The sequence below is a fragment of the Chrysochloris asiatica genome, unplaced genomic scaffold (genome assembly GCF_000296735.1).
Source record: "Chrysochloris asiatica unplaced genomic scaffold, ChrAsi1.0 scaffold00036, whole genome shotgun sequence".
Taxonomy (NCBI): Eukaryota; Metazoa; Chordata; class Mammalia; order Afrosoricida; family Chrysochloridae; genus Chrysochloris; species Chrysochloris asiatica.
In genome coordinates this window covers 7,743,792-7,765,116 of record NW_006408554.1, presented here as the reverse complement: position 1 = coordinate 7,765,116, position 21,325 = coordinate 7,743,792, and the positions used below count along the sequence as shown (strand labels likewise).

The 21,325-nt window shown below is 41.0% G+C and overlaps 1 protein-coding gene across 1 annotated transcript in view; it reads right to left on the bottom strand.

Annotated features, from left to right (window-relative positions):
• SLCO5A1 (solute carrier organic anion transporter family, member 5A1) overlaps nt 1–21,325 on the bottom strand; it is a 215,815-nt gene that overhangs the window by 116,933 nt on the left and 77,557 nt on the right. Inside the window, exon 2 of the mRNA XM_006860073.1 lies at nt 3,992–4,124. Coding sequence (XP_006860135.1) covers nt 3,992–4,124 — 133 coding nt within the window. The remainder of the gene's footprint in view (nt 1–3,991; nt 4,125–21,325) is intronic.

The window sequence follows — 21,325 nt, the reverse complement described above, 5'->3', positions numbered from 1 at the left end:
CATGGAAGCAGCAGTCAAGAAATCAAATGACGTATTGCAGTAGGCAAATCTGCTGCACAAGACCTTTTTAAAATGTTGAAGAGCAAAGATGTCAGCTTGAGGACTAAGGTGAGCCTGACCCAAGCCACGGTATTTTCAATAACGTCATATACATACAAAAGCTGGACAGTGAATAAGGAAGACTGTAGAAGAATTGATGCTTTTGAGTTATGGTGTTGGAGGTGTGCCACAGGCTGCCAAAAGAACCAACAGATCTCTGTTGCATGAAGTGCAGCCCGAGTGCTCCTTGGAGGCCAGGATGGCCAAACTGTTTCTCTCATACTTCGGACATATTGTCAGGAGGGACTAGTCACTGGAAAAGAACATCATGTTTGGTAAGGTAGAGTTTCAGAGAAGAAGAGGAAGACCCCCAGTGAGATGGATTGGCAAAGTGGCAGCATCAATGGGCTCCATTGTGGCAATAATTGTGAGGCTGGCCCAGGACCGTACAGTATTTCATTCTGTTGTGCACAGGGTCACTATGAGTTGGTACAGACTTGATGGCACCTAATAACAACAAGGAGCTCTGGTAGTGTAGTGGTTATGAATCGGGCTGCAAACTGCAAGGTCAGCAGTTTGAAACTACCAGCTGTTCCATGGAAGAATGATGAGGCTTTCAGCTCTCATAAAGATTTACAGCCTCTGAAACCTTGTACAGGGTCATTATGAGTCAGAACCAACTCCACGGCACATAACCACCACCACCATCAACAATAACAATGAATTAAAAATATAAAAATAAAATCTGAATAACAGAGGATTTACTTTCTCAAAGTCACACTCATTTACAATCTAATCCAAAAGCAATATGGTCTCAGGGCCTGCATTTCTAATCATTCCATTTTACTGTCAATTGGGTTAATGTCTACTAGGACACTCTCAAAAGACTACACAGCGTGTCTGTAATGCTAATGCTCCTGTTTCCCTTCCTCCTCACCTTGCTCTCTCTCACTTCTGATGTCCCCTTATCTTCCCATGGACATCCAGACAGAACACAATATACACTGAATGTTCATAGACATATTTTAATAATCTTGTTTCTTGACATTTAAAAAAATCTGTATCCTGATTTAATGAGAAACTTAAAAGAAAACAAGAGCTGAGACCAAAAATGTCACTTAGTCAAGAACTTAAAAACTCCTGTTTTATTCCTCGAACTCTGACAATGGGAACATCCTTTCTACAACATTTGAAACTTTTACCAGGACAGTCTTATGTAGATCATAGCAATTCCATCTTCCAAGGGCATTACTTATAAAACTGAGAAGTGTTACATAACTTAATTGATATTTCTTAACTGCTTTGAAAATAGTGTTAGACATTATTCCCATCAACCTCAGAATAATTAGGTTACTATCCTATAATGAAATGCAAAGAGAACAAAGTCACTCTAAGAAACCCTTTTAAAAGTAATTACTAGACACATACAATTTTAATGAAGTATTCTCTTTTTAAACCAGCATGGCCAGACTTCGTCTCTCATACTTTGGACATGTCCCCAGAGAAAGATATAGTGTTTGGTAAAGTGGAAGGTGGGAAAAAATAAGGAAGACTCCCAATGAGATGGATTGGCACAGTGGCAGCAGCAATTGGCTCAAATGTAGCAATGATTGTGAGGTTATCCCAGGACTGGGTAGTATTTCATTCAGTGTGAAGAGGGTCACTACAAATTGGTACCAACTCAATGGCACTTAACAACAACAATATTATCTTTGTTATAAATGAAATTTTTCTTATTAATATGTACTTATTACTAACCCATGAGTCCTAATGTGGTGCTGTGGGTTAGTGCGCTGGACAGCAAATTCAATTTGAACCACAAGGTCAATGGTTCAAGCTCACCAGCTGCTGCTCAGAAACCCTATGCAGAGTCACTATGTTCAGAACCAACTCAATGGCACACAACATTACTAATCCATGTGAAAGGAAGTCAATACTTTCAGTTAGTGCTTGCAGTCAGCTTACAGTCAAGTTGAGAATGGTGAAGCCCTCAGACACTGGCCTAGTTATTCTGGTTAATAATGTATCATTCAAAGTTTGAGTCCTTGTTCTGTGTCCTAGAACAATTACTGTCTAGTGAGACAAACAGGAGCTAAGTCCACAAAACAGGTGGGAAAACAAAATATTGCCAACTGAAAAGTTTCCTTAAGAATGTGACAATGTAGATGGGTCTGGTGAAAGGAAATGCAGATAGGATTCTTTTGATTTCAATAGTGAGTAATCTTTACTATGACTAATTGCAATTGTTCCAATTGTAAAGGTAGAAGTTTTGTAATATAAAGGGGGAAATAGTAAGATTTTATATTCCTGGAACAGAGGACCCTACGACCATCAAGAGAGAAAGAAGAGCATGAGCAGAATGTGGAACCCTACCCAGAGAAAGAGTAACTCCAGAGATGGAGGCAGAGGTGAGGACACGGAGAGAGAGAGCAGCTGAGGACTCTAGACTCATGGAAAGAGAAAGACTGTGTACTGTTGGTCAGGAAACTGGCTTGCAGAATGTGCCCTTTGGTTGTTTACATGATTATATATTCCTGAGTGTTTTTGTGCACATACAAACAAACAAAAAACAAAGGGAACAGAAGCAAATACTGTTAAAAGAAAAAAGAAAAAAAAATTACTGGTCAATCATTCAAGATGAATTTTCAAGATCAAGAGGGCAACATATACCTAAGGACAAGGAATGGGAAGGTGGATGGAGTAGAAATGGGAACCACAGGGAGGAAGCAGGATAACTCTTGTTTCATGGAGGGGATTGCAATCAGTGAGATGAAACAAAGCATATGATTTGAGTGTAAAACTGATGATCTTGCCTATATACCTTCACTAAATTAACAACAAAAAAATTAAGAAAAAAAAAATGTGACAATGGGAAGATTGGGCTGGAGAGCTAGACAGCAGGGGAGGCTAGACAAAGCAGAAATACAAATAGATGTGGGCTGTAGGACAAATGTCCTTGTTAAATGCTGTCAAGTCGGTCCTGACTCAGGGAGACCCCACCCTGTATAGGGTTTCCAAGGAGAAGTTGTTGAGTTTGAAATACAGGCATTGTAGTTCAAGCTGATCTTGCGGTCTAGTACTTTATCCCACAATGCCACACCAGAATTCCTGTAGAAAAAGCAGTGGACTGGTAGCTGCAAGGTCAGCAGTTCAAGCCCACCAGTTGCTCCTCAGAAACCCTATATATGGTAGCTATGAGTAGGAACGGACTCAATGGCACTTAACAACAACCACAACAAATACGGAAGTACGAAAAAAAGTTTTTTAAATGCACAGTGAAAAGAATAAAATGTATTATTAAATTAAACAGCAAAGTACTCACAAACACAGCCATCTTACAAAAGAACACCTAGCTCTAGAGATTACAAATTAAGAGATCATCAAATGTGTATTAATTTCTTACTTCTGTTGTAACAAGTTAACACAACACAGCACAAATGTATTATTTTACATTGATGGAGGTTAGAAGTCTAAAATAGGTCATAGGGCTGCATCTCTTCTAGATGCTTTAAGGGCGAGTCCATCTTCTTACTTGACGAGGTTCTAGAAATCACCTACTCACCTCAACTCCTGGCCCCTTCCTCCATCTCAAAGCACACCACTCCAATTTCTGCAGCCATCATTACTCCCACTTATCTGACTTTGACTTGCATGCCTTTCTCTTTCCCTTGTGATTACATGGGTGCACCTGGGTAATCTAGGATAACCTCTGCCTCACAGTCCTTAATTACATCTGCAGCTTCCCTTTGGCCATTTAAGGTAACATCCAAAGGTTCTAAGGATTTGAAAGTAGCTTATATTTCAGAGTCATTATTCTGTCTAGTACACCCTCCTAGTTGACTTTTAACTATTTTTTCATTTCCTATTTAGGAAATTTTATTTTAACTGCAAGAGTAATAATTCAATTATTAGAAATAGTGAATGACAAAAAAAATTAGAAAGCAATTCTTACCAGTTTCCAATGAAACGAGGGTCATTCTGGTCAAGGTCAACAGGATTTCTGGAGTCAACATAGAAACCAATAAGAAGTCCACCTAATAAATATCCCACTGCAGGACCAAGTGCTCCCATGACATACATGATTGCTAGGAAGACAGAAGGGAAAACGTGAAATACGGCAATGCTTTACTTAAACCTCAATGGTCTATAATTTCACTATCATACCAAACATATGTCACAGTTAAATCGAAGTAACAGCTTCCCAAAAAGAGGGACTTGATTGTGTTTATGCTGACATTTGGGTTTTAAACTTTGTCCTTCTTTTCATTGTTGGGTGCTAACCTCACAAAGGAGACCTTGTGTGGCACTGTGGGTTAATGCACTGGATTGCAAAATTGGTTTGAACTGCAAGGTTGGCAGTTTAAGATCATCAGCCGCTCCTTGTAAACCTTATAACAGGGTTGCTATGGGTTGAAACTGACTCAAAGGCACTTAACAACAACAACAGCAATCCTCACAGAACATCAGAATCATCTGGAGATATTTCTGTTGCTTTTGCTTTATTTCATAGTATAAATGCTCAGCTCCTGCCCCTGACTCACTAAATTCTAATTTATTTAAGTAAATTAGAGACCCATGCTAGTGATTGAGTCACTCACTAAATAACCAAGAGGAGGTAATAGGAAAAGAGTAGATATCATTTGTCGCAGATGTAGGATTCTAGTAGCATAAGAGAACACATGGACAGATGTGACCACTAAGCCAGATTCAACTGAATTGACAAAGCTGCTTAAATTGCCTTAAAACCATCAATATTTTTCAAATCACCACTTCAAAATCAAAGGAGATCTTGCAATGCATTTGGTTTGTTGTTAATTGAGGATCTTATTTAAAGATAAATAAATCTACTAAAATGGCACAGGTGAGAAGTTTTAAATACAAAGCACCAACCTGCAGCTACAATAGAAAATCATTTTTTCATGTACATAAATATCCCAAATGGGAGAGGTGGATTATGTGTTTTACTGGCAGTGGATTAGAAAGCTTGTCATTCTATCTAAAGTATTTTGCCATCTAAATGGGCTTATGTCAAAACACGCACACAACAAGAACAACAAATTCATTAGCATTACTTCCAATTTTTTGTTTTTCTATTTTCACTGCTGTGATCTACCTAAAGAATAAATAATATTGACATTTTCTCCCCAGCATAGAGATGCTAAAGCAAATGAAAGAAATGAGGTAAAAGAGCTGAACAGGAAATTTCAAAGGACAGCTCAAGCAGACAAAATCAAGTATTGTAATGAAATATGCAGAGACCAGGAGTTAGAAAAACAAAAGAAAAGCACACACTCAGCATTTCTCAAGCTAAAAGAAATAAAGAAAAAAAATCAATCTTACATTAGCAATATTGAAGGATTCTATGGGCAAAATATTTAACAATGCAGAAAGCATTAAAAGAAGGTGGGAGGAATACAGAGTCACTGTATCAAAAAGAACAGTGGTCAATGGTACTGAAGGAATAAGTCTAAGGTACACTGAAGGCATTCGCAAAGAATAAGCCATTGAGAATTGGTGGAACAAATATTTAAATCTTTCAACAAACTGATGTAGCACTTGGAGGCACTCACACATCTATGCCAAGAAGGTTGAAGACAGCTGCCTAACTGGAAGAAATCCACATTTGTGTTCTTTCCAAAGAGAGTAGACCCAATGGAATGTGGAAATCATTGGACAATAACATTAATATCATATGCAAGTAAAATTTTGCTAAAGATAATTTGAAAATGGCTGCAACAGTACATTGATAGGGAACTGCCAGAGGTTCAAGCCAGATTCAGACGAGGACATGGAAAGAGGGAAATCATTGCTGATGTCAGATGGATCTTGGTTGAAAGCAGAGAATACCAGAAAGCTGTTTACCTGTACTTAATTGATAATGCAAAGGCTTTCGACTGCGTGAATCATGACAAGCTTTGGACAATATTGTGGAAAATGAGTATTCTGGAACACTTCATTATACTTATAAGGAACATATACATAGACCACGTGACAGCTGTTCAAACAGAACAAGGGTACATGGAATGGTTTAAAATCAGGAAAGGTCCGAGGGTTGTATTCTTTCACCATGTTTATTAAATCTGTATGCCAAGCAAATATCCAGAGAATCTGGATTATATGAAGAACATGGCATCAGGATTGAAGGAAGACTCATTAACAACCTGCAATATGCAGCAGATACAACTTTGCTTGCTGAAAGTGAAGAGGACTTAAAATACTTGCTGACAAAGATCAAAGACCCCATCCATAAATACAGGTTGGACCTCAATGTAAAGAAAACAAAAATTCATCAGTGTTACAACAAATAACATGGTGGTAAATGGAGAAAAGACTGAAGTTGTCAAAGACTTTGTTATGCTTGAATCCACAATCAACATTCATGAAAGCAGCAGTCAAGAAACAAGACATATTGCATTAGACAGCTCTTCTGCACAAGACATCTTCAAGAGCAAAGATGTCAGTTAGAGGACTTAGGTGTGCCTGATCCAAGCCACGGTATTTCCATTAGCCTTATATGCATGTCAAAGTTGGATAATGAGTAATGAAGATCATAGAAAAATTGATGCATTTGAGTTATGGTTTTGGAGAAGAATGTTATAATTACCATGGACTGCCTGAAGAATAAACACACCTGTGTTGGAAGAAGTACAGCCAGAATATTCTTTAGATGCCAAGGTGGCAAGACTTTGTCTCTCATACTTCAGACATATTATCAGGAGGGACCAGTCTCTGGAGAATGACATGTTTAGTAAAGTGCAGGGTCAGTGAAAAAGAGGGACCCCCCCAACGTGATGGATTAGCACAGTGGCAGCAGTAATAGGTTCATGTATGGCATTGATTGTGAGGCGGGCACAGGACCAGGCAGTGTTTCCTTCTGTTGTGCACAGAGTTCCTATGGACTGGAATGGACTCAACACCACCTAACAACAACAACAACATTTCTATTATGATCATTCTAAAATAAATAAGGACATTTTTCTATATCCTTTAAATAATAGCCTATGTTTTCAGAAAGCAAATTTTCATAATCAGAGTAGTTTCACCTTACATTATCCTCCACATCTAATAAACTGAATAATCTTGTATCTCCTATTTCAAAAGAGAAGGTGTAGTGTTTATTTTATAGGATCATCTAATATAACAATACAACATTTGGTATTTCGACTTTCTCTGTGTTTGGAAAAGGAGAACTCATCCTCAAGTAATTGGTATTCTTTTGGAAGCATGCTTCTAGTAAAACAAAATTAGAATTATAATACATATCTTGTTAACCTCTCTGTTTATTGCCTAAAGTGTAACTAGAGAATAGAAAGTATATTTTCCGTTACAGGTATTCCCATATGCATAGGAAGATAAGATTTATTTTTATACCTCTAGGCAAACCAGCACCATTTACAACTTAAAATTTTAATGAGGCCACAATGTGACATGATTCATCTTCCAAAAATACTTCTCTGGCATCAAAGAAATTGTCTTACAAACACAGACAAAGAAAGAGTATTTCTGCCATACTGTTTATGCCTGGGGCACTTGAATGCAACATTTTTAAGAGTGCCAAGTAGAAGTGTCTAGTACATGTACTGGCACGACAAGACAATTATCCGGTGGATGGAAATTAACTAAATATCATTCACCAAAAAACTTTAACCACTTTACAAAATGTAAAGTAAGCCTTTAAAAAGGTAATGAGAAAAATTTATTTTTATTCTAGCAAGAATTTAAATTCTACTGATCATTCATATTAACAGATATATATATATATTTGGGGAATGTGATGGCTCTGTACGATAAGCACTGGACTGTGAAACACAAAGGCAGTAGTTTAAACCTACCACCTGCTCCTGCAAAGATTTACAGCCTGAGTTGGAACCGACTCAACAGCACTCAATAATAACATAGATATATCCTCCAGCACTCATACTGACTCATATAGGATTTCTGAGGAGCAGCTGGTGGACTTGAACCACTGACCTTGTGGTTCAAACTGCCCTTGCAATCCAGAGCATTATCCTACAGCACCACACCAGTACTCTCAACAACATATATATATGTTGTTGTTAAGTGCCGTTGAGTCGATTCCGAACCATAGCAACCCTGTACAGGGTTTCAGAGGAGCAGCTGGTGAGCACACCATATATATATATATATATACACACACACACACACACAAACAGCACTTAACAACAATATGTATATAGAGACATGTATATTTATATCTATTTTCGGAAGATGAGTCCTGGTGTGGCACTGTAGGATAAGACCTGGACAGCTAACCGTAAGGTCAACCAATTCAAACCCACCAGTCATTCCTTGAAAACCCTATATAGAGCCTCTATAATGGGAAACCAGTTCACAATCACCCTCTATAGGATTTCCAAGGCTGCTAATCTTTGACAGAACAGAAAGCCTCATCCTGAGCGACTAGTGGACTCAAATCACCAATCATGTGGTTCACATTCCAATGTTTATCTTAGAGAGCCTCTGCACTCATATATGTGTGTGTGTATCTATCTATCTATCGATCGATCGATTGATAAATAGAGAGAAAAGGAGCTCTGGTAGTGTAATGGTTATGAATCAGGCTGCAAACCACAAGGTCAGCAGTTCGAAACTACCAGCTGTTCCATGGGAGAAAGATAAGGCTTTCTGCTCCCGTAAAGATTTACAGCCTTGGAAACCCTGTACAGGGTCGCTATGCGTCAGAACCAACTCCATGCATGACGCTGAAGAATCAGCACTGAACTGCGAACCACAAGGTCAGCAGTTTAAACCCACCAACTGCTCCTCAGAAACCCTATACAGGGTCACTATGAGTTAGAATCGACTCGATAGCACTTAACAACAATATAGGCATATGTGTTGTTGTTGTTGTTGTTATGTGCCATCGAGTCGGTTCCGACCCATAGAGACCCTGTATAGGGTTTCTGAGGGTGTAAATCTTTACGGGAGTAGAAAGCCTCATCTTTCTCCCGCGGAGCAGCTGGTAGTTTCGAACCACTGACCTTAAGGTTTGTAGCCCGATTCGTAACCACTACGCTACCAGAGCTCCTTATTGCATATGTGTATATTTTGTTAATTAAAATGATCATTAGAATTAAAATGCATGCTATAATAAAACTGTTTTTCTTATTGCATTTTTAAAGGCTTTCTTTACATCTTGTAAAGTAGTTCATTTTTTTGGTGAGTGGTATTTAATTAATTTTCCATTCACTGGATAATTGTCTTGTTGTGACATACACGTACTAGACAATCCTGTTTGTCTTAAGATGTTGTATTCATGAGCTCCAGTCATAATTACACACATACACACACATCACAACTCTTTGGCCTGGTTCAGTTTAGTGACTAAATCATTCTCCTGAAAGATGCTAAACCTTTCTGAACCTCAGGTCAACATTTATTAGTTTATTTATCAATGCCACTCATTCAGAGCTTGTTGCTGTTATTGTTGTTAAGTGTCTTCAAGTTGGTTCTGACTTATAACGACCCTATGTAGGGTTTCTGAGGAGCAGCTGGTGGGTTTGAACCACCGATCTTGTGGTTAGCAATCCAGTGTTTATCCTACAACACCACAGCAGGACTCCTCAGAGCTTGGTAGAGGAGTAAATTGTTGAAGCAAACTCACTCTCCCAATAAGAAATGCCCAATCATTCACCACGGCCTAAAGAAACAAGTCTAAACTGCTCTATGTGACATTCAAGTGAGAGAAAAACTGGCCTTCTGCTACCATTTCAGTCATAACTCACCGCTGTATTCAAGGCCTGGCTGATGCTCAGAGCATGCCTGGAGCAGAGCTATTTGTCTTCCTTTGTTGACCACACAGTGCCCTCCTTGGTCCCTGCCACATGTCTGAATCCTATCCATTCATCAAAGCCAAACCAAATCTAACCTTGTTCATCCAGCTCTGAATTGTCTTTCTTTCCTCGAAACCCTTGTAGAAAATATGTGAATTACTCCAGTGGACAGACACGTTTCTACCACACACTGCCATAGATAACAGGTTTTGAGCATTTGCTGCATGGATGTCTTTCCTGTATAAATCATTTGAATGTACTACTAGTCTGTCTCTCCCAGCTCACATCTAATGTATTGGTAAATTGTGTCAGTTCTACCACCAACCCCTTCTCCTCTTCTCTATTACTAATACCCTGGTCCAAGCCACCATCGTCACCCATCTGCTCTACACTTCCAATGGGTATCCCTGCTTCTGCCCTGACTTCCTACAAGTTATTTTCAATACAGCAGTCTGAAACCATCCTCTTAAACCATGTGCCAGCTTATGTCACATCTTTGCTCACTGTTTCCAGTGACTTCCCATCTTACTCCACAGCTTAAATCAAAGTCCATATATGGCTACAAGGCCCTGCTACACATTTGGGAACTCATTGCTCCCCATTATCTCAATATTGTTGTAATTGTTGTTAAGTGCCCCAGAGGGATTCTTGACAGAGTTGTTGGTGCTGTATCTCCTGCCCTGTAGGAAGCACTCCATACATGTTCACTCCCACTACTCCCATAATGCCTACTGAGTCGGTGAGCATTTTACTGTCATTACCCACAAGAGATGTGAATGATGAATCTTTCCCTTGGTGTATATAATCTCTCAAGACATTAACAAACAACAACAGATGCCAATGCATACCTCTTATCTTGAACTTGATATTTTCATGTTTTTTGACTGTATCATCTGATTGATTTTCTTTCCTGATGAAGAGCTTATATTGGGAGTTCAGGCTATTAAGTACTAATAGAAACATAAACAGAAAATCCAGTCTTTTCTCCACACCAATGAAATGTCTTGCAATTACCATCCACCTTGTCCTCGGGGTGTGCACACTCCTGTTTATAAGAACCGGCCATTCCACTCATTTGAGATTAAATATACCCTGCCTTTTACTTCTAGTTATCTCTTCAAATATTCATATCTCATCTTTTTGGTAAATTCTTCACATTTGGCAATAGGAACTACATCACACATAGTACTATGTAGTGGTCAAAGCACAGACTCCAAAGTCATGGGCTCAAATCCCAGTTCCAACTCTTGCTAATTATGTGATCTTAAGCAGGTTGCTTAACCTCTCTGAGCCTTAGTTTCCTCATCTGCAAAATTGATATGACAAAAGTACTTACTCATATAGTTGTTATAGGCATTAGTATAGATTTGTAAATGACAAGGATGCCTGGTTATATAAGAATAAATTGGTAAGAGCTATATAAAAATAGAAGACCTGGTGGGGCACCATAAGATAAGCACTCGACCTCAAGGTTGGTTTGAAGAGGAAGGTCAGTGGTTCAAACTCACCAGCGGCTCCTCAGAAACCCTATACTGAGTTGCTATTAGAACTGACTCGACGGTAGAATTGACTGGATGGCACTTAACAACAACAGGAGTCCTGCTGTGGTACCGCAGCATAAGCACTCAGTGGTTCAAACCCACTAGTCACTCTTTGGAAATCCTATACAGGATTGCTATGAATTGGAACCAAGCACTTGACAACAACATACAAGAATAATTTGTTTTGGGAGAAGAGCAGAGTGTAGGACCTTACCCAGAGAAACAGTGATGCCAAAGATGGAGGCAGAGAAGATGATGTGGAGAGATGGAGCTGGGGACTCTAGACCCAGAGAGGGAGAGGGGCTGTGTACTGACAACCAGAGGGCAGGCTTGTAGGGTATACCCTTTGGTTGGTTGATGATGCATGGAGGGGATTATAACCATGGCAATGAAATGATATATGATAGGATAAATGTAAAGCTAGTGTTCTCCCATGTAAACTATCACATAATTCACAATAAAACATTTTTTTTTAAAAAAAAAGGAAGGAGAAAGCAAAAAAAAAAAAAGAATTTGTTTTATTGTTATTGTTGTTGCTAAGGGTCAGCATATTAGTTCCTACTATTGTTTTCATGTTATCTAAGGCATACAATTGGGCCTGTTAAGCATCCAATAGATGTTTATGAAGTTGATTATATATCATGGTCAAAAAAATAACAGTGTCCTTTAGTCCATATTCTAGTCCTCTGGCTTTTCTCTCTGTATCTGCTTCCTTCCTATCTTGATAAGCCTCCAGACTCCAAATCAGAAGAGCACCCCATCACTTGTTCCTTACTCATGGATTTAGATACTGAACCATCAGAAGTCAACACAAGCTTCACTCCCTTCTCTTGCTATCAATTCATTGCTCATCTAATGTCCCTGTCTTCACCTTGACCCCCAATCCAGTCTCTGTTAGCCCTAGACATCATGTTACTCCTCATGAGGCTACCATGGCCTCTCACTCAATCAGTATACTTGCATCATCTGGAAACACCCCTTGCATCATCTGGAAACACCCCTTCAGGCTTGACCCAGTTCCTAGAGTCCCTGCTTTTTGCACTCTGACCTATTCCTTCTTTCGAGAACATCCTATTTGATCTACAGCACACATTACATTCCTCCAGTTTTCAAAACTCAGCTCTTTAATAAGACTTTCCTGACCTACGCTAGGCCATGGAAATCTCTCTCTTATATGGAATATTATCTACACCTCCATCAATAAACTTGTTGTGTATTATTGCTATAAATCATATATTAATTTTTTTATATTTCCAACTGGTTTGTTGTTAAGTGCTGTGGAGTTGGTTCCAACTCAAAACAAACCTGTATAGGGGTTCCAAGGAGCAGCTGGTGAGTTTGAACCATCCACCTCGTAGTTCAAACCAACCTTTAATTTGAGCACTTATCCTATGGCACCACACCAGGACTCCTCCAAGTGTGTTGTTGTTGCTGTTAAGTGCTGTCGAGTTGGTTCTGACTCATAGCGACCCTATATAGGGTTTCCAAGGAATGGCTGGTGAGTTTAAACCACCAACCTTGTGGTTCAAATGGACCTTGTGATCCAGTGCTTTATCCCACAGTGCCAACCAGGCCTACCCAACTGGGCCAGACACTGTGTACCACACTTCTCTGAGTCTTTTCCCAAGAATGAAAACATAAAACCATTCATATAAGAAGCATTTAAGTCAGTAAATGCTTTTATTTTTTTCTCTAGTTGCAACAGAGTCTGCTCCAACTCATGGTGACCTTATGTGTGTCAGATTAAAGCTGTGCTCCTAGAGTTTCAGTGGCTAATTTTTCAGAAGTACACTGTCAGGCTTTTATTCTAAGTCACCTTGTATAAGCCAGGTACTCCTAAGCCAGTACAGTGCAGGGAACATGAGCAAAGACTCTGAGGTCAAACTACATAAAGTTAGACTCCTAACTCCCCAACATTTGTGAAATAGTAATGTTACCTAACCTCTGTGAGCCCTAATTTTCTTTTCTCTAAAAATGGATACCAAATAAGGTTATGCACATGAAGTGTTTCATATATAATGAACACCCAAGAAATATTAAATTGCATTTATGTAGGTAGACTATTTTACTCTCTAATAAATACCATTAAATGTTAATTTGTATACATCAAATACATATATAACTTAACAGGAGAAGACATAATTAATACTTTAAGACTCCCTTAAGAAATGATTTTTTCTTGAATCAATATTTTTGATCCAAGATTTCATTTTTATGATGGGGATGGCAGCTGAGAAAGAGAGGATAAAGACTTTTCTTTCCCCCAAGAACAGGCCAGTATAGGGGATATTTCTGAAACTCTGCATGTGCTTATATCCATTCTTAGTATTCTTTTAAAAGACTAATACTATTTTCCTAATGCAAAATATGAATTCATTGTGAGAATGCCCAAAACTCACAAAAAACAAATTTGTGTTAAAAATCACATACAGTCCCTACCACCTAGATAAAAACTGTAATTTTATTTTTACTATTCATCTCTGGTAGTGTAGTGGTTACGCATCAGGCTGCAAACCACAAGGTTAGCAGTTCGAAACTACCAGCTGTTCTGTGGGAGGAAGATGGGGCTTTCTGCTCCTGTAAAGATTTATAGTCTTGGAAACCCTGTACAGGGTCGCTATGAGTTGGAACGGACTCCACAACACATAACAACAACATTCATATGCTATTTATATATTCATATGTTGTTGTTAAGTGTTGTGGAGTTGGTTCTGATTCATAACAATTCTGTAGAGGGTTTCCAAGGCTTTAAATCTCTGTGGGAGCAGAAGGCATCATCTTTTTCCCGTAAAGTGGCTGGTGGGTTTGAACCACCAACTTTGCAATTAGCAGTCCAATGCTTAACCCATAGTGTCACCAGGGCTCCTAACTGAAGCATAAATAGAAGACAATTCTGGAATGCTGAGCTTCAGAGGAAAAGACAGAGAAGTGGATTGAATATCGACAGAAGAAGTTGAACAAAAACAAGGAACAACTAGACAAACAGAATGGTTTGGAAACACACAGCCTTCACCTCCTCAGGCTAGTAAAATGTGTAATGCCTTGCAGGCACCCGGCCTTCAGCAACCCGGTGTGCTGGTAGAAACTCCTTCTGGAACCAGTCACCATGCACTCAGTCACCTTTCTAGGCCTACAGGGACTCTGTCCAGGACTGGCCTCCTTCCCTGACAACTTCAACCTTTGTTCTCTTCAGTTGCTAGGAGCACCAACCTACATCAGGTACCCTGGGCCTCTGCCTTCTCAGGCACCTTGGTCTTCTTTTCTGTTTTTCCCTTTTCTTTCTCTTCTCTTGTTTTATATTGTTGTTGTTGAGTCTGGCGCATTAACCCACAGAGCCACACCAGGACTCCATTTTATATTATTACATTTTTTTTTTTTTTTACTTTTTATTGTGAATCAAGTGAAGGTTTACATACAGAGCAGATCATCAGTTTCATATTGAACAAATGATATACTTTGCTTCATTTGCTTCCGTCCCCTCCATGTACCAATAGTTAACATCATTTCCCTCTATTCACTTAACTATTGCATTCTTCCCTGTGTCTCCTGCTACCTTCATCTTTACTAACCTCCTTCTTGTTGTATATGATCTACCTGGTCACCTATACCAACATGTGTCTTCCCTCTAACCACCCTCCCACCTCCCCCACCCCCCATAACCATCATAGATGGTTAGAGTTTTTTAAGTAATTATATAATTCACAGTTTCAAAATAACAGTTGCACATACTCTTCCCAACATTCATCCCAAATGCTCACTCAGGTTGATATAGTTCACCCAGGACCATAGCTCACCTGGGGCCAGAGCTCAGTCAGGGCAATTGTAACTCACTCAGGTCAGTATCAGGGACAGGTTAGGACCCCTGGCCCAGTACCTCTCCTACTCTGGCTTCATATTCTAACGCTTTGTCCTGAGTCTTCCCCTACTAGGCTGGGATCACGAGAAGGGACCAACCAAAGTAGCTGAAAATCTAACCACAAAAGTACCGGATACATCTTGCGGTTTGTGACATACAGGCACAAGCACTGTATGAAAAACTGCCCTGAGAGTAACCTTTACTTCACTATAATACTAAAAATCATACGCCTTGGTGTAATGACAGTTTACAATCATCATGCAAATTGCCATGACAGATCCAGCTATAACCGTATTAGACCAGAAAACGGATGTCAAGTAGAGTTTTGGAAACCTTTGTCCCTCTCCTGAGAATAACAGATGAGTATTCAACACTCCCTCTAATCAATATGTATTAATTCACCCTTGGAGGAGACTCTACACCCTTATAAGCTATGCACCCTAGTCCCATGGGATCTTCTCCACTCACAGAGACAGACTCACTTCTCTCTTTGAAGTGTAATATCACTTGCAATAAAGTGCTTCTTAGTGTAGGCTTATAGTAAGTGTGACTTAGTGTAGGCTTGTGAAGTGGTGACTCAGTGAGACTAATTCCTTACACTCCTGAGAGAAAGAGGGACAAGGGAAAACATAACATGTTTGGTGTTGAAACCCAGGACAGATACCCTCTTGCATCTGTGACCAAAAACCTCTCTTCGCCATCTTCTCTCCCAGTGAGGTAAGGTACAAATGTGTTCTACTCTGAGAACTTACTTTTGCTTTTCTGGGAGGATTCTTATACAGAAATAGCTTGAAAAGTTTGTGCTTTGAAGTCAGTTTGTGCAGGTGTCTTGTCTGATTATGGTCAAGTGCAGCTTGCTTCCAGCTCTTTGGTGTGGTGAGTGAGACGAACCTGACACCAGAGGACTTCTGAGCCTGCCAGGCAAGCCGAGGGCTTGACCACAACAACCAAGCTACTGGGTGTACGGGTGTGTGTGTGATTTTCTGCCTGACCTTCCTGTCTTTTGTCTTGCCCTTTCTCACTTTAGGGTTTTACGAGTCACCGAGTCTATTCCAGGGTCCGAAGATAAAGAGGCACTTCCTCCCTCTAGCCCAGTCAGACCCTACAGAGGTGTTGTTGGGAATCTGACGATGTGCAGGGGGTCTTGTAGTTGAGGTACATTTATAACAATTTGGGTTCATCCAGAGTACATTCACATGAGGCTTGGTCAGCTAGAATGTCCTTTTACTACCTTGGTTGGTCCCACAGAGGGGCTTCTGTGAGTGACAATACATCTAAGAGGGGAATGATGACTCTGGGATTAATGTCCCAGGGGGCCTGATCTACAGCCAGCGCACTTTGGACCTGATACACCAGTGTTCCAGCCTGACCCTGTTCCTGTCTGCCCAGCTTCCAAGGCTCCTAGGGATTGTATCTTCAAACCTCTGGCCTCACAACTTCTTGGGAAACAATCTGTTAGCTGCCTTGAAGATCTCAGGGAGGGAGCAGAGTGTGCCTATTGTAAACCATTAATCTATGTCTGAAGGGCACTCATGGCCTCCATCCAAATAATCTCTCCAAGGACTTCACGGAGATCTGCCACTGCCTCTTCACCTGCTTCAGGTAACTCTACCTTATCCTGTGGGTCATGGGTGGGTGAATGCTGGGCATTTTCAAAACTCTCTCATAGAGCAAGTCCTGTGGAATCTTGGCCCCAACCTGGACACATTACAGGGTCAGGCTGCCTGGTTGATTCCCCTGACCCTCTGAGAAAAGGGTTGTTGTTGTTGTTGTTGTTGTTGTTGTTATGTGCCGTGGAATTGATTCCAACTCATAACGGCCCTGTACAGGGTTTCCGAGGCTGTAAATCTTTATGGGAGCAGAAAGCCTCATCTTTCTCCCGCGGAACAGCTGGAAGTTTCGAACTGCTGACCTTGCGGTTCGTAACCAATACGCTACCAGAGCTCCTTCTGAGAAAAGGGTAAATGGCATGAATTCAGGGGCACACTCTGATTTGATGCTAGCTCTAGGGGACTCTACCCATCTGCGACCCAGAACAAGATGATCAGCTGCAAGCCGTGGAAAAAAGGGAAACAGGAGAGCAGATATCCCAGCCACCCAAACGCAGAGTCTAGAGGAAAGCTAAAGCTAGAGGGACCAAAAGAATAGCAACTTTTGTCCCACATACACAGGACATCAGGTGCAGAACAGGTGGGACTGGTGGTGACAGTTTGAGTCTTCATACCTGGGGTGGGGACACCTTACAGCAGTAACTGGACCCCAGGGTGTTGACAGTCTCCTTCCATGGGGTCGGGAACAATTACCCCACAGGAATTCAGATGTGATTGTGGGGATGCCCAACTCATTCCTCCTAGAGACTGCTGCCCAAATCTAGGATGCTGGGAACAGGGGCACTGCACACCTTTCTCTTCTTCCCTTAGAAACACGAGACAAAGTGGATCCATCCCAGCTTAAAGTCTCTTGAGGTTCCTGCTCCAGAACTGGAAAATTCTAAGCTTCTACAGCCTATGGAAAAAGAAATTGATCTTCTTTTGCAACATCACATGGCCTAAGTATATTCTGGGTGATCAGGAGATAAGGCCCCTAAATGTAACCTTAAAGTATAACACCATCCAACAACTAGAACCATTCTGTAGAAAAGAGGGTACCATACATACAGGCTTCCATGTATTTGAGACCTTCCACAGTTGAGGCAAAGATGTCTGGACACCTCCCCTGTGGAGAGAGGGGGACCCCTGAGGAATCTCAGAGCCCTACCATTGGAGGAAGTAAGAAGTCTTAAACCAGAGACAGAGTTAAGTACCATTGGAGGAAGTAAGGAGAGAAGTCTTAAACCAGAGACAGAGTTAAGTAACACATCTACTGCCTCTCCAGGATAATAAGTGCCACTCCTCCCTCCAGCCTATTCCTCACCGCTAGCCGCACCTCTTCCAACTGTACTACCCTTGTTGTCGTTGTAAAGTACCGTGGAGTCAGTTCCAACTCATAGTGACCCTACACAGGGTTTCCAAGGCTGTAAATCTTTATGGAAGCAGACTGCCAAATCTTTCTCCCACGGAACCACTGGTAGTTTCGAACTGCTGACCTTGAGGTTAGCAGCCTGATTCGTAATCGCTATGCTACCAGAGCTCCTTACCCTTGTAGGAGGTACTTAATCCAGAAGCAGCAGAAGGGGACAGGGGAATTGTAAGAGTGAGTACAGGTCCTGTTCAGTCTATCAAAGTTGGGATCAATTAGAGCAAAACTAGACAGCTTTTCACAATACCCAGGAGGTTTACTGAGCAGCTTGATAACCTTACCAAGTTATTTGAGTTTATTTGGAGAGATTTTTCTGTCATATTTTCCCTTTGCTGCACTGCAGCGGAAAAGATCTTCATCCAGGTCCCCGTAGGCCCAGGCCTATGGGGACAAGTTTCATACACACCAATAAGACCTCCCTACGGCTACAGACTGGCATTACCAGACAGTGACAGGTACTAGAAGTAGAAACTAAACGACCCTTTGCTTAATTGAAGGAATGATGACCATCCAAATGAAATCGGTATATTTTTCTAAATTGGCTGAAATTGAGCATCATAAAGATGAAAACCCAGAAACTTTCAAAAGCAACCTAGAAGAGGCCATTAGGAAATAGACTAACATGTCTCCCACTTCCGATGAGGCAGGGTAGTCCTAAACACCCATGTTCTAAACCAATCCACCCCTGATATTCACAGGAAATTACAGAAATTGGGACTCTAACCTAACACGGAAGTATTCTACCTTCTTGAGGAAGCTACCAAAGTGTACCACAATCGAGATATGGAGGTTATGGAGAAGGAACACTGGATGATCAAATTAGTAGCAACTGCAAATTCAGACAACTTCCAACTGAGACCTCTGGGCAACCTAGGGGTCAGACAGAATGCTTTCTGGTGTGGTAAGATGGGAACCTCTCGATCCAGAAGGACCCTGCCCAAAGTGCAGGAAGCATAGCCACTGGGCCTGGGACTGCCCGTTGTTCCTGCATGAGGGAGGTAGAAGTTACAATGTCCTAGCAACCGAGGAACAAGTCGCATGATGGGGCTCTGAGTCAAGAAGTGCTCCCACTCATGCAATTCCAATATCTCCTGATGAGCCTTGGGTAACTACAAACATGGCCATAAATCAACTAAATTTACAAATTACTTGGTTTTAAAATCTTTTGATGGCCTCCTATCCCCTTCCTCCTATCTAGTTGTGGGCATCCATGGGCATTCCACTAGGTCTCATAAAACTCCACCATTGTTCTGTAAATAAAAAGGAGTTCTTTTGTCTCAGATCAGCTTTACAAATAGTTAACTCCACTGCTCATTAGCTACACCTACAATGAGCTTGCTGACTATGCCTATCCCTTAGAAATGGTGCTATATTTGTCCAATTTCCCTCCAAGAGTGGGGATACTTTCCCTTAGATGAATTGGGGTATTGACCAGAGAGGAAATTCACAGGAAATTTCCTCTCCTCCCTTAACCCCTTTACCACTCACTTCCTCCACCAGAGAGTTATTTTCAAGCTCCTTACAAAAGCACAAGAGGCTAAACATCCAATTTACATAAGCAGCCCAAACAGCAGAGGAATCCCAGCGGGAACTACTTCCCCTATTTAGTGCAGGCAGACTTTTGAAGTCCCAGATGCATGGCTAACAAACAGTCCAGCAGGTATAGAGCTCCCTCAACTTCCTGCAGAGACCCACAATTTACCTGGGGAGATAACAGAAAAACTTCATACTCCTCACATATCTACAGGTGCCTAAACCTAGCCTCCCCTTAACTGAACTTATTATTCCAGTGACTGCCAAGGACACCCTTCCAAGGGGCTGAATATCTTTTAAAAACCAGAGCAATAGTTGCCTAACATTAGCACAAACATCAACACAGGCAGTACATTTCTCTCTTTGACAGAATGTATCTCAAACCGCCCCTTCCATCCCCCACCATCAGGTGCTCCAGCTGCCACCAGCTTATCAGTACAGGAAGTCAACAACAGGGAAATAGTCAAAGCCTTACTCAAAACTAGCAAGACACTGACTCTGTTATAAGAGCAACTGTATCCCTTACTGGAGTCCTGGTGTGGCACTGTGGGCTAAAGCGTCAGACAGCAAAGTCGTTTGAACTACAAGGTTGGTGGTGCAAGCTCACCAGCTGACTCTTTGGAAATCCTATACAGGACTGCCATGAGTTGGAATTGACTCAGCGGCACTTAACAACAACAACAACACAATATATCCCCTACTAGAGTTGTGGTTGTTGATGTTAGGTACCATCAAGTCGCTACCGACTCATAGCGACCTTATGCACAGCAAAATGAAACACTGCCCGATCCTGGGCCAACCTCATTACTGTTGCCACGATTGAGTCCATCGATGCTGCCACTTGGCCAATTCATCTCGTTGGGGGTCTTCCTCTTTTTCTCTGACCCTCAACCTTACCAAACGTGATATCCTTCTCTAGTGACTGGTCCCTCTTGACAATATGTCCTAAGTATGAGAGACGAAGTTTGGCCATCTTGGCCTCCAAAGAGCATTCTGGCTGCACTTCTTCCACAATGGATTTATTGGTTCTTTTGGCAGCCCTTTCAATTTTGGCAGCCCTTTCAAAATATTGCACTTTCAATATTCTCCGCCAACACCATCTCAAAAGCATCAATTCTTCTATGATCTTCCTTATTCACTGTCCAGCTTTCGCATGTATATGAGGTTATTGAAACACCATGGCTTGGATCAGGCACACCTTAGTCCTCAAGCTGACATCTTTGCTCTTCAACAATTTAAAAAGGTCTTGTGCAGCAGACTTGCCTAATGCAATACGTCATTTGATTTCTTGACTGCTGCTTCCATGAGTGTTGATAGTTGATCCAAGAAGAATGAAGTCCTTGACAACTTCAACCTTTTCTCCTTTGATAAGTATGTTGTTTATTGGTCCAGTGGTGAGGATTTCTGTTTTCTTTACATTGAGATGTAATCCATATCGAAGGCTGTGCTCTTTGATCTTCATCAGTAAATGTTTTACGTCCTCTTCAACTTTCAGCTAGCAAGGTTGTATCATCTGCATATTGCAGGTTGTTAATGAGTCTTCC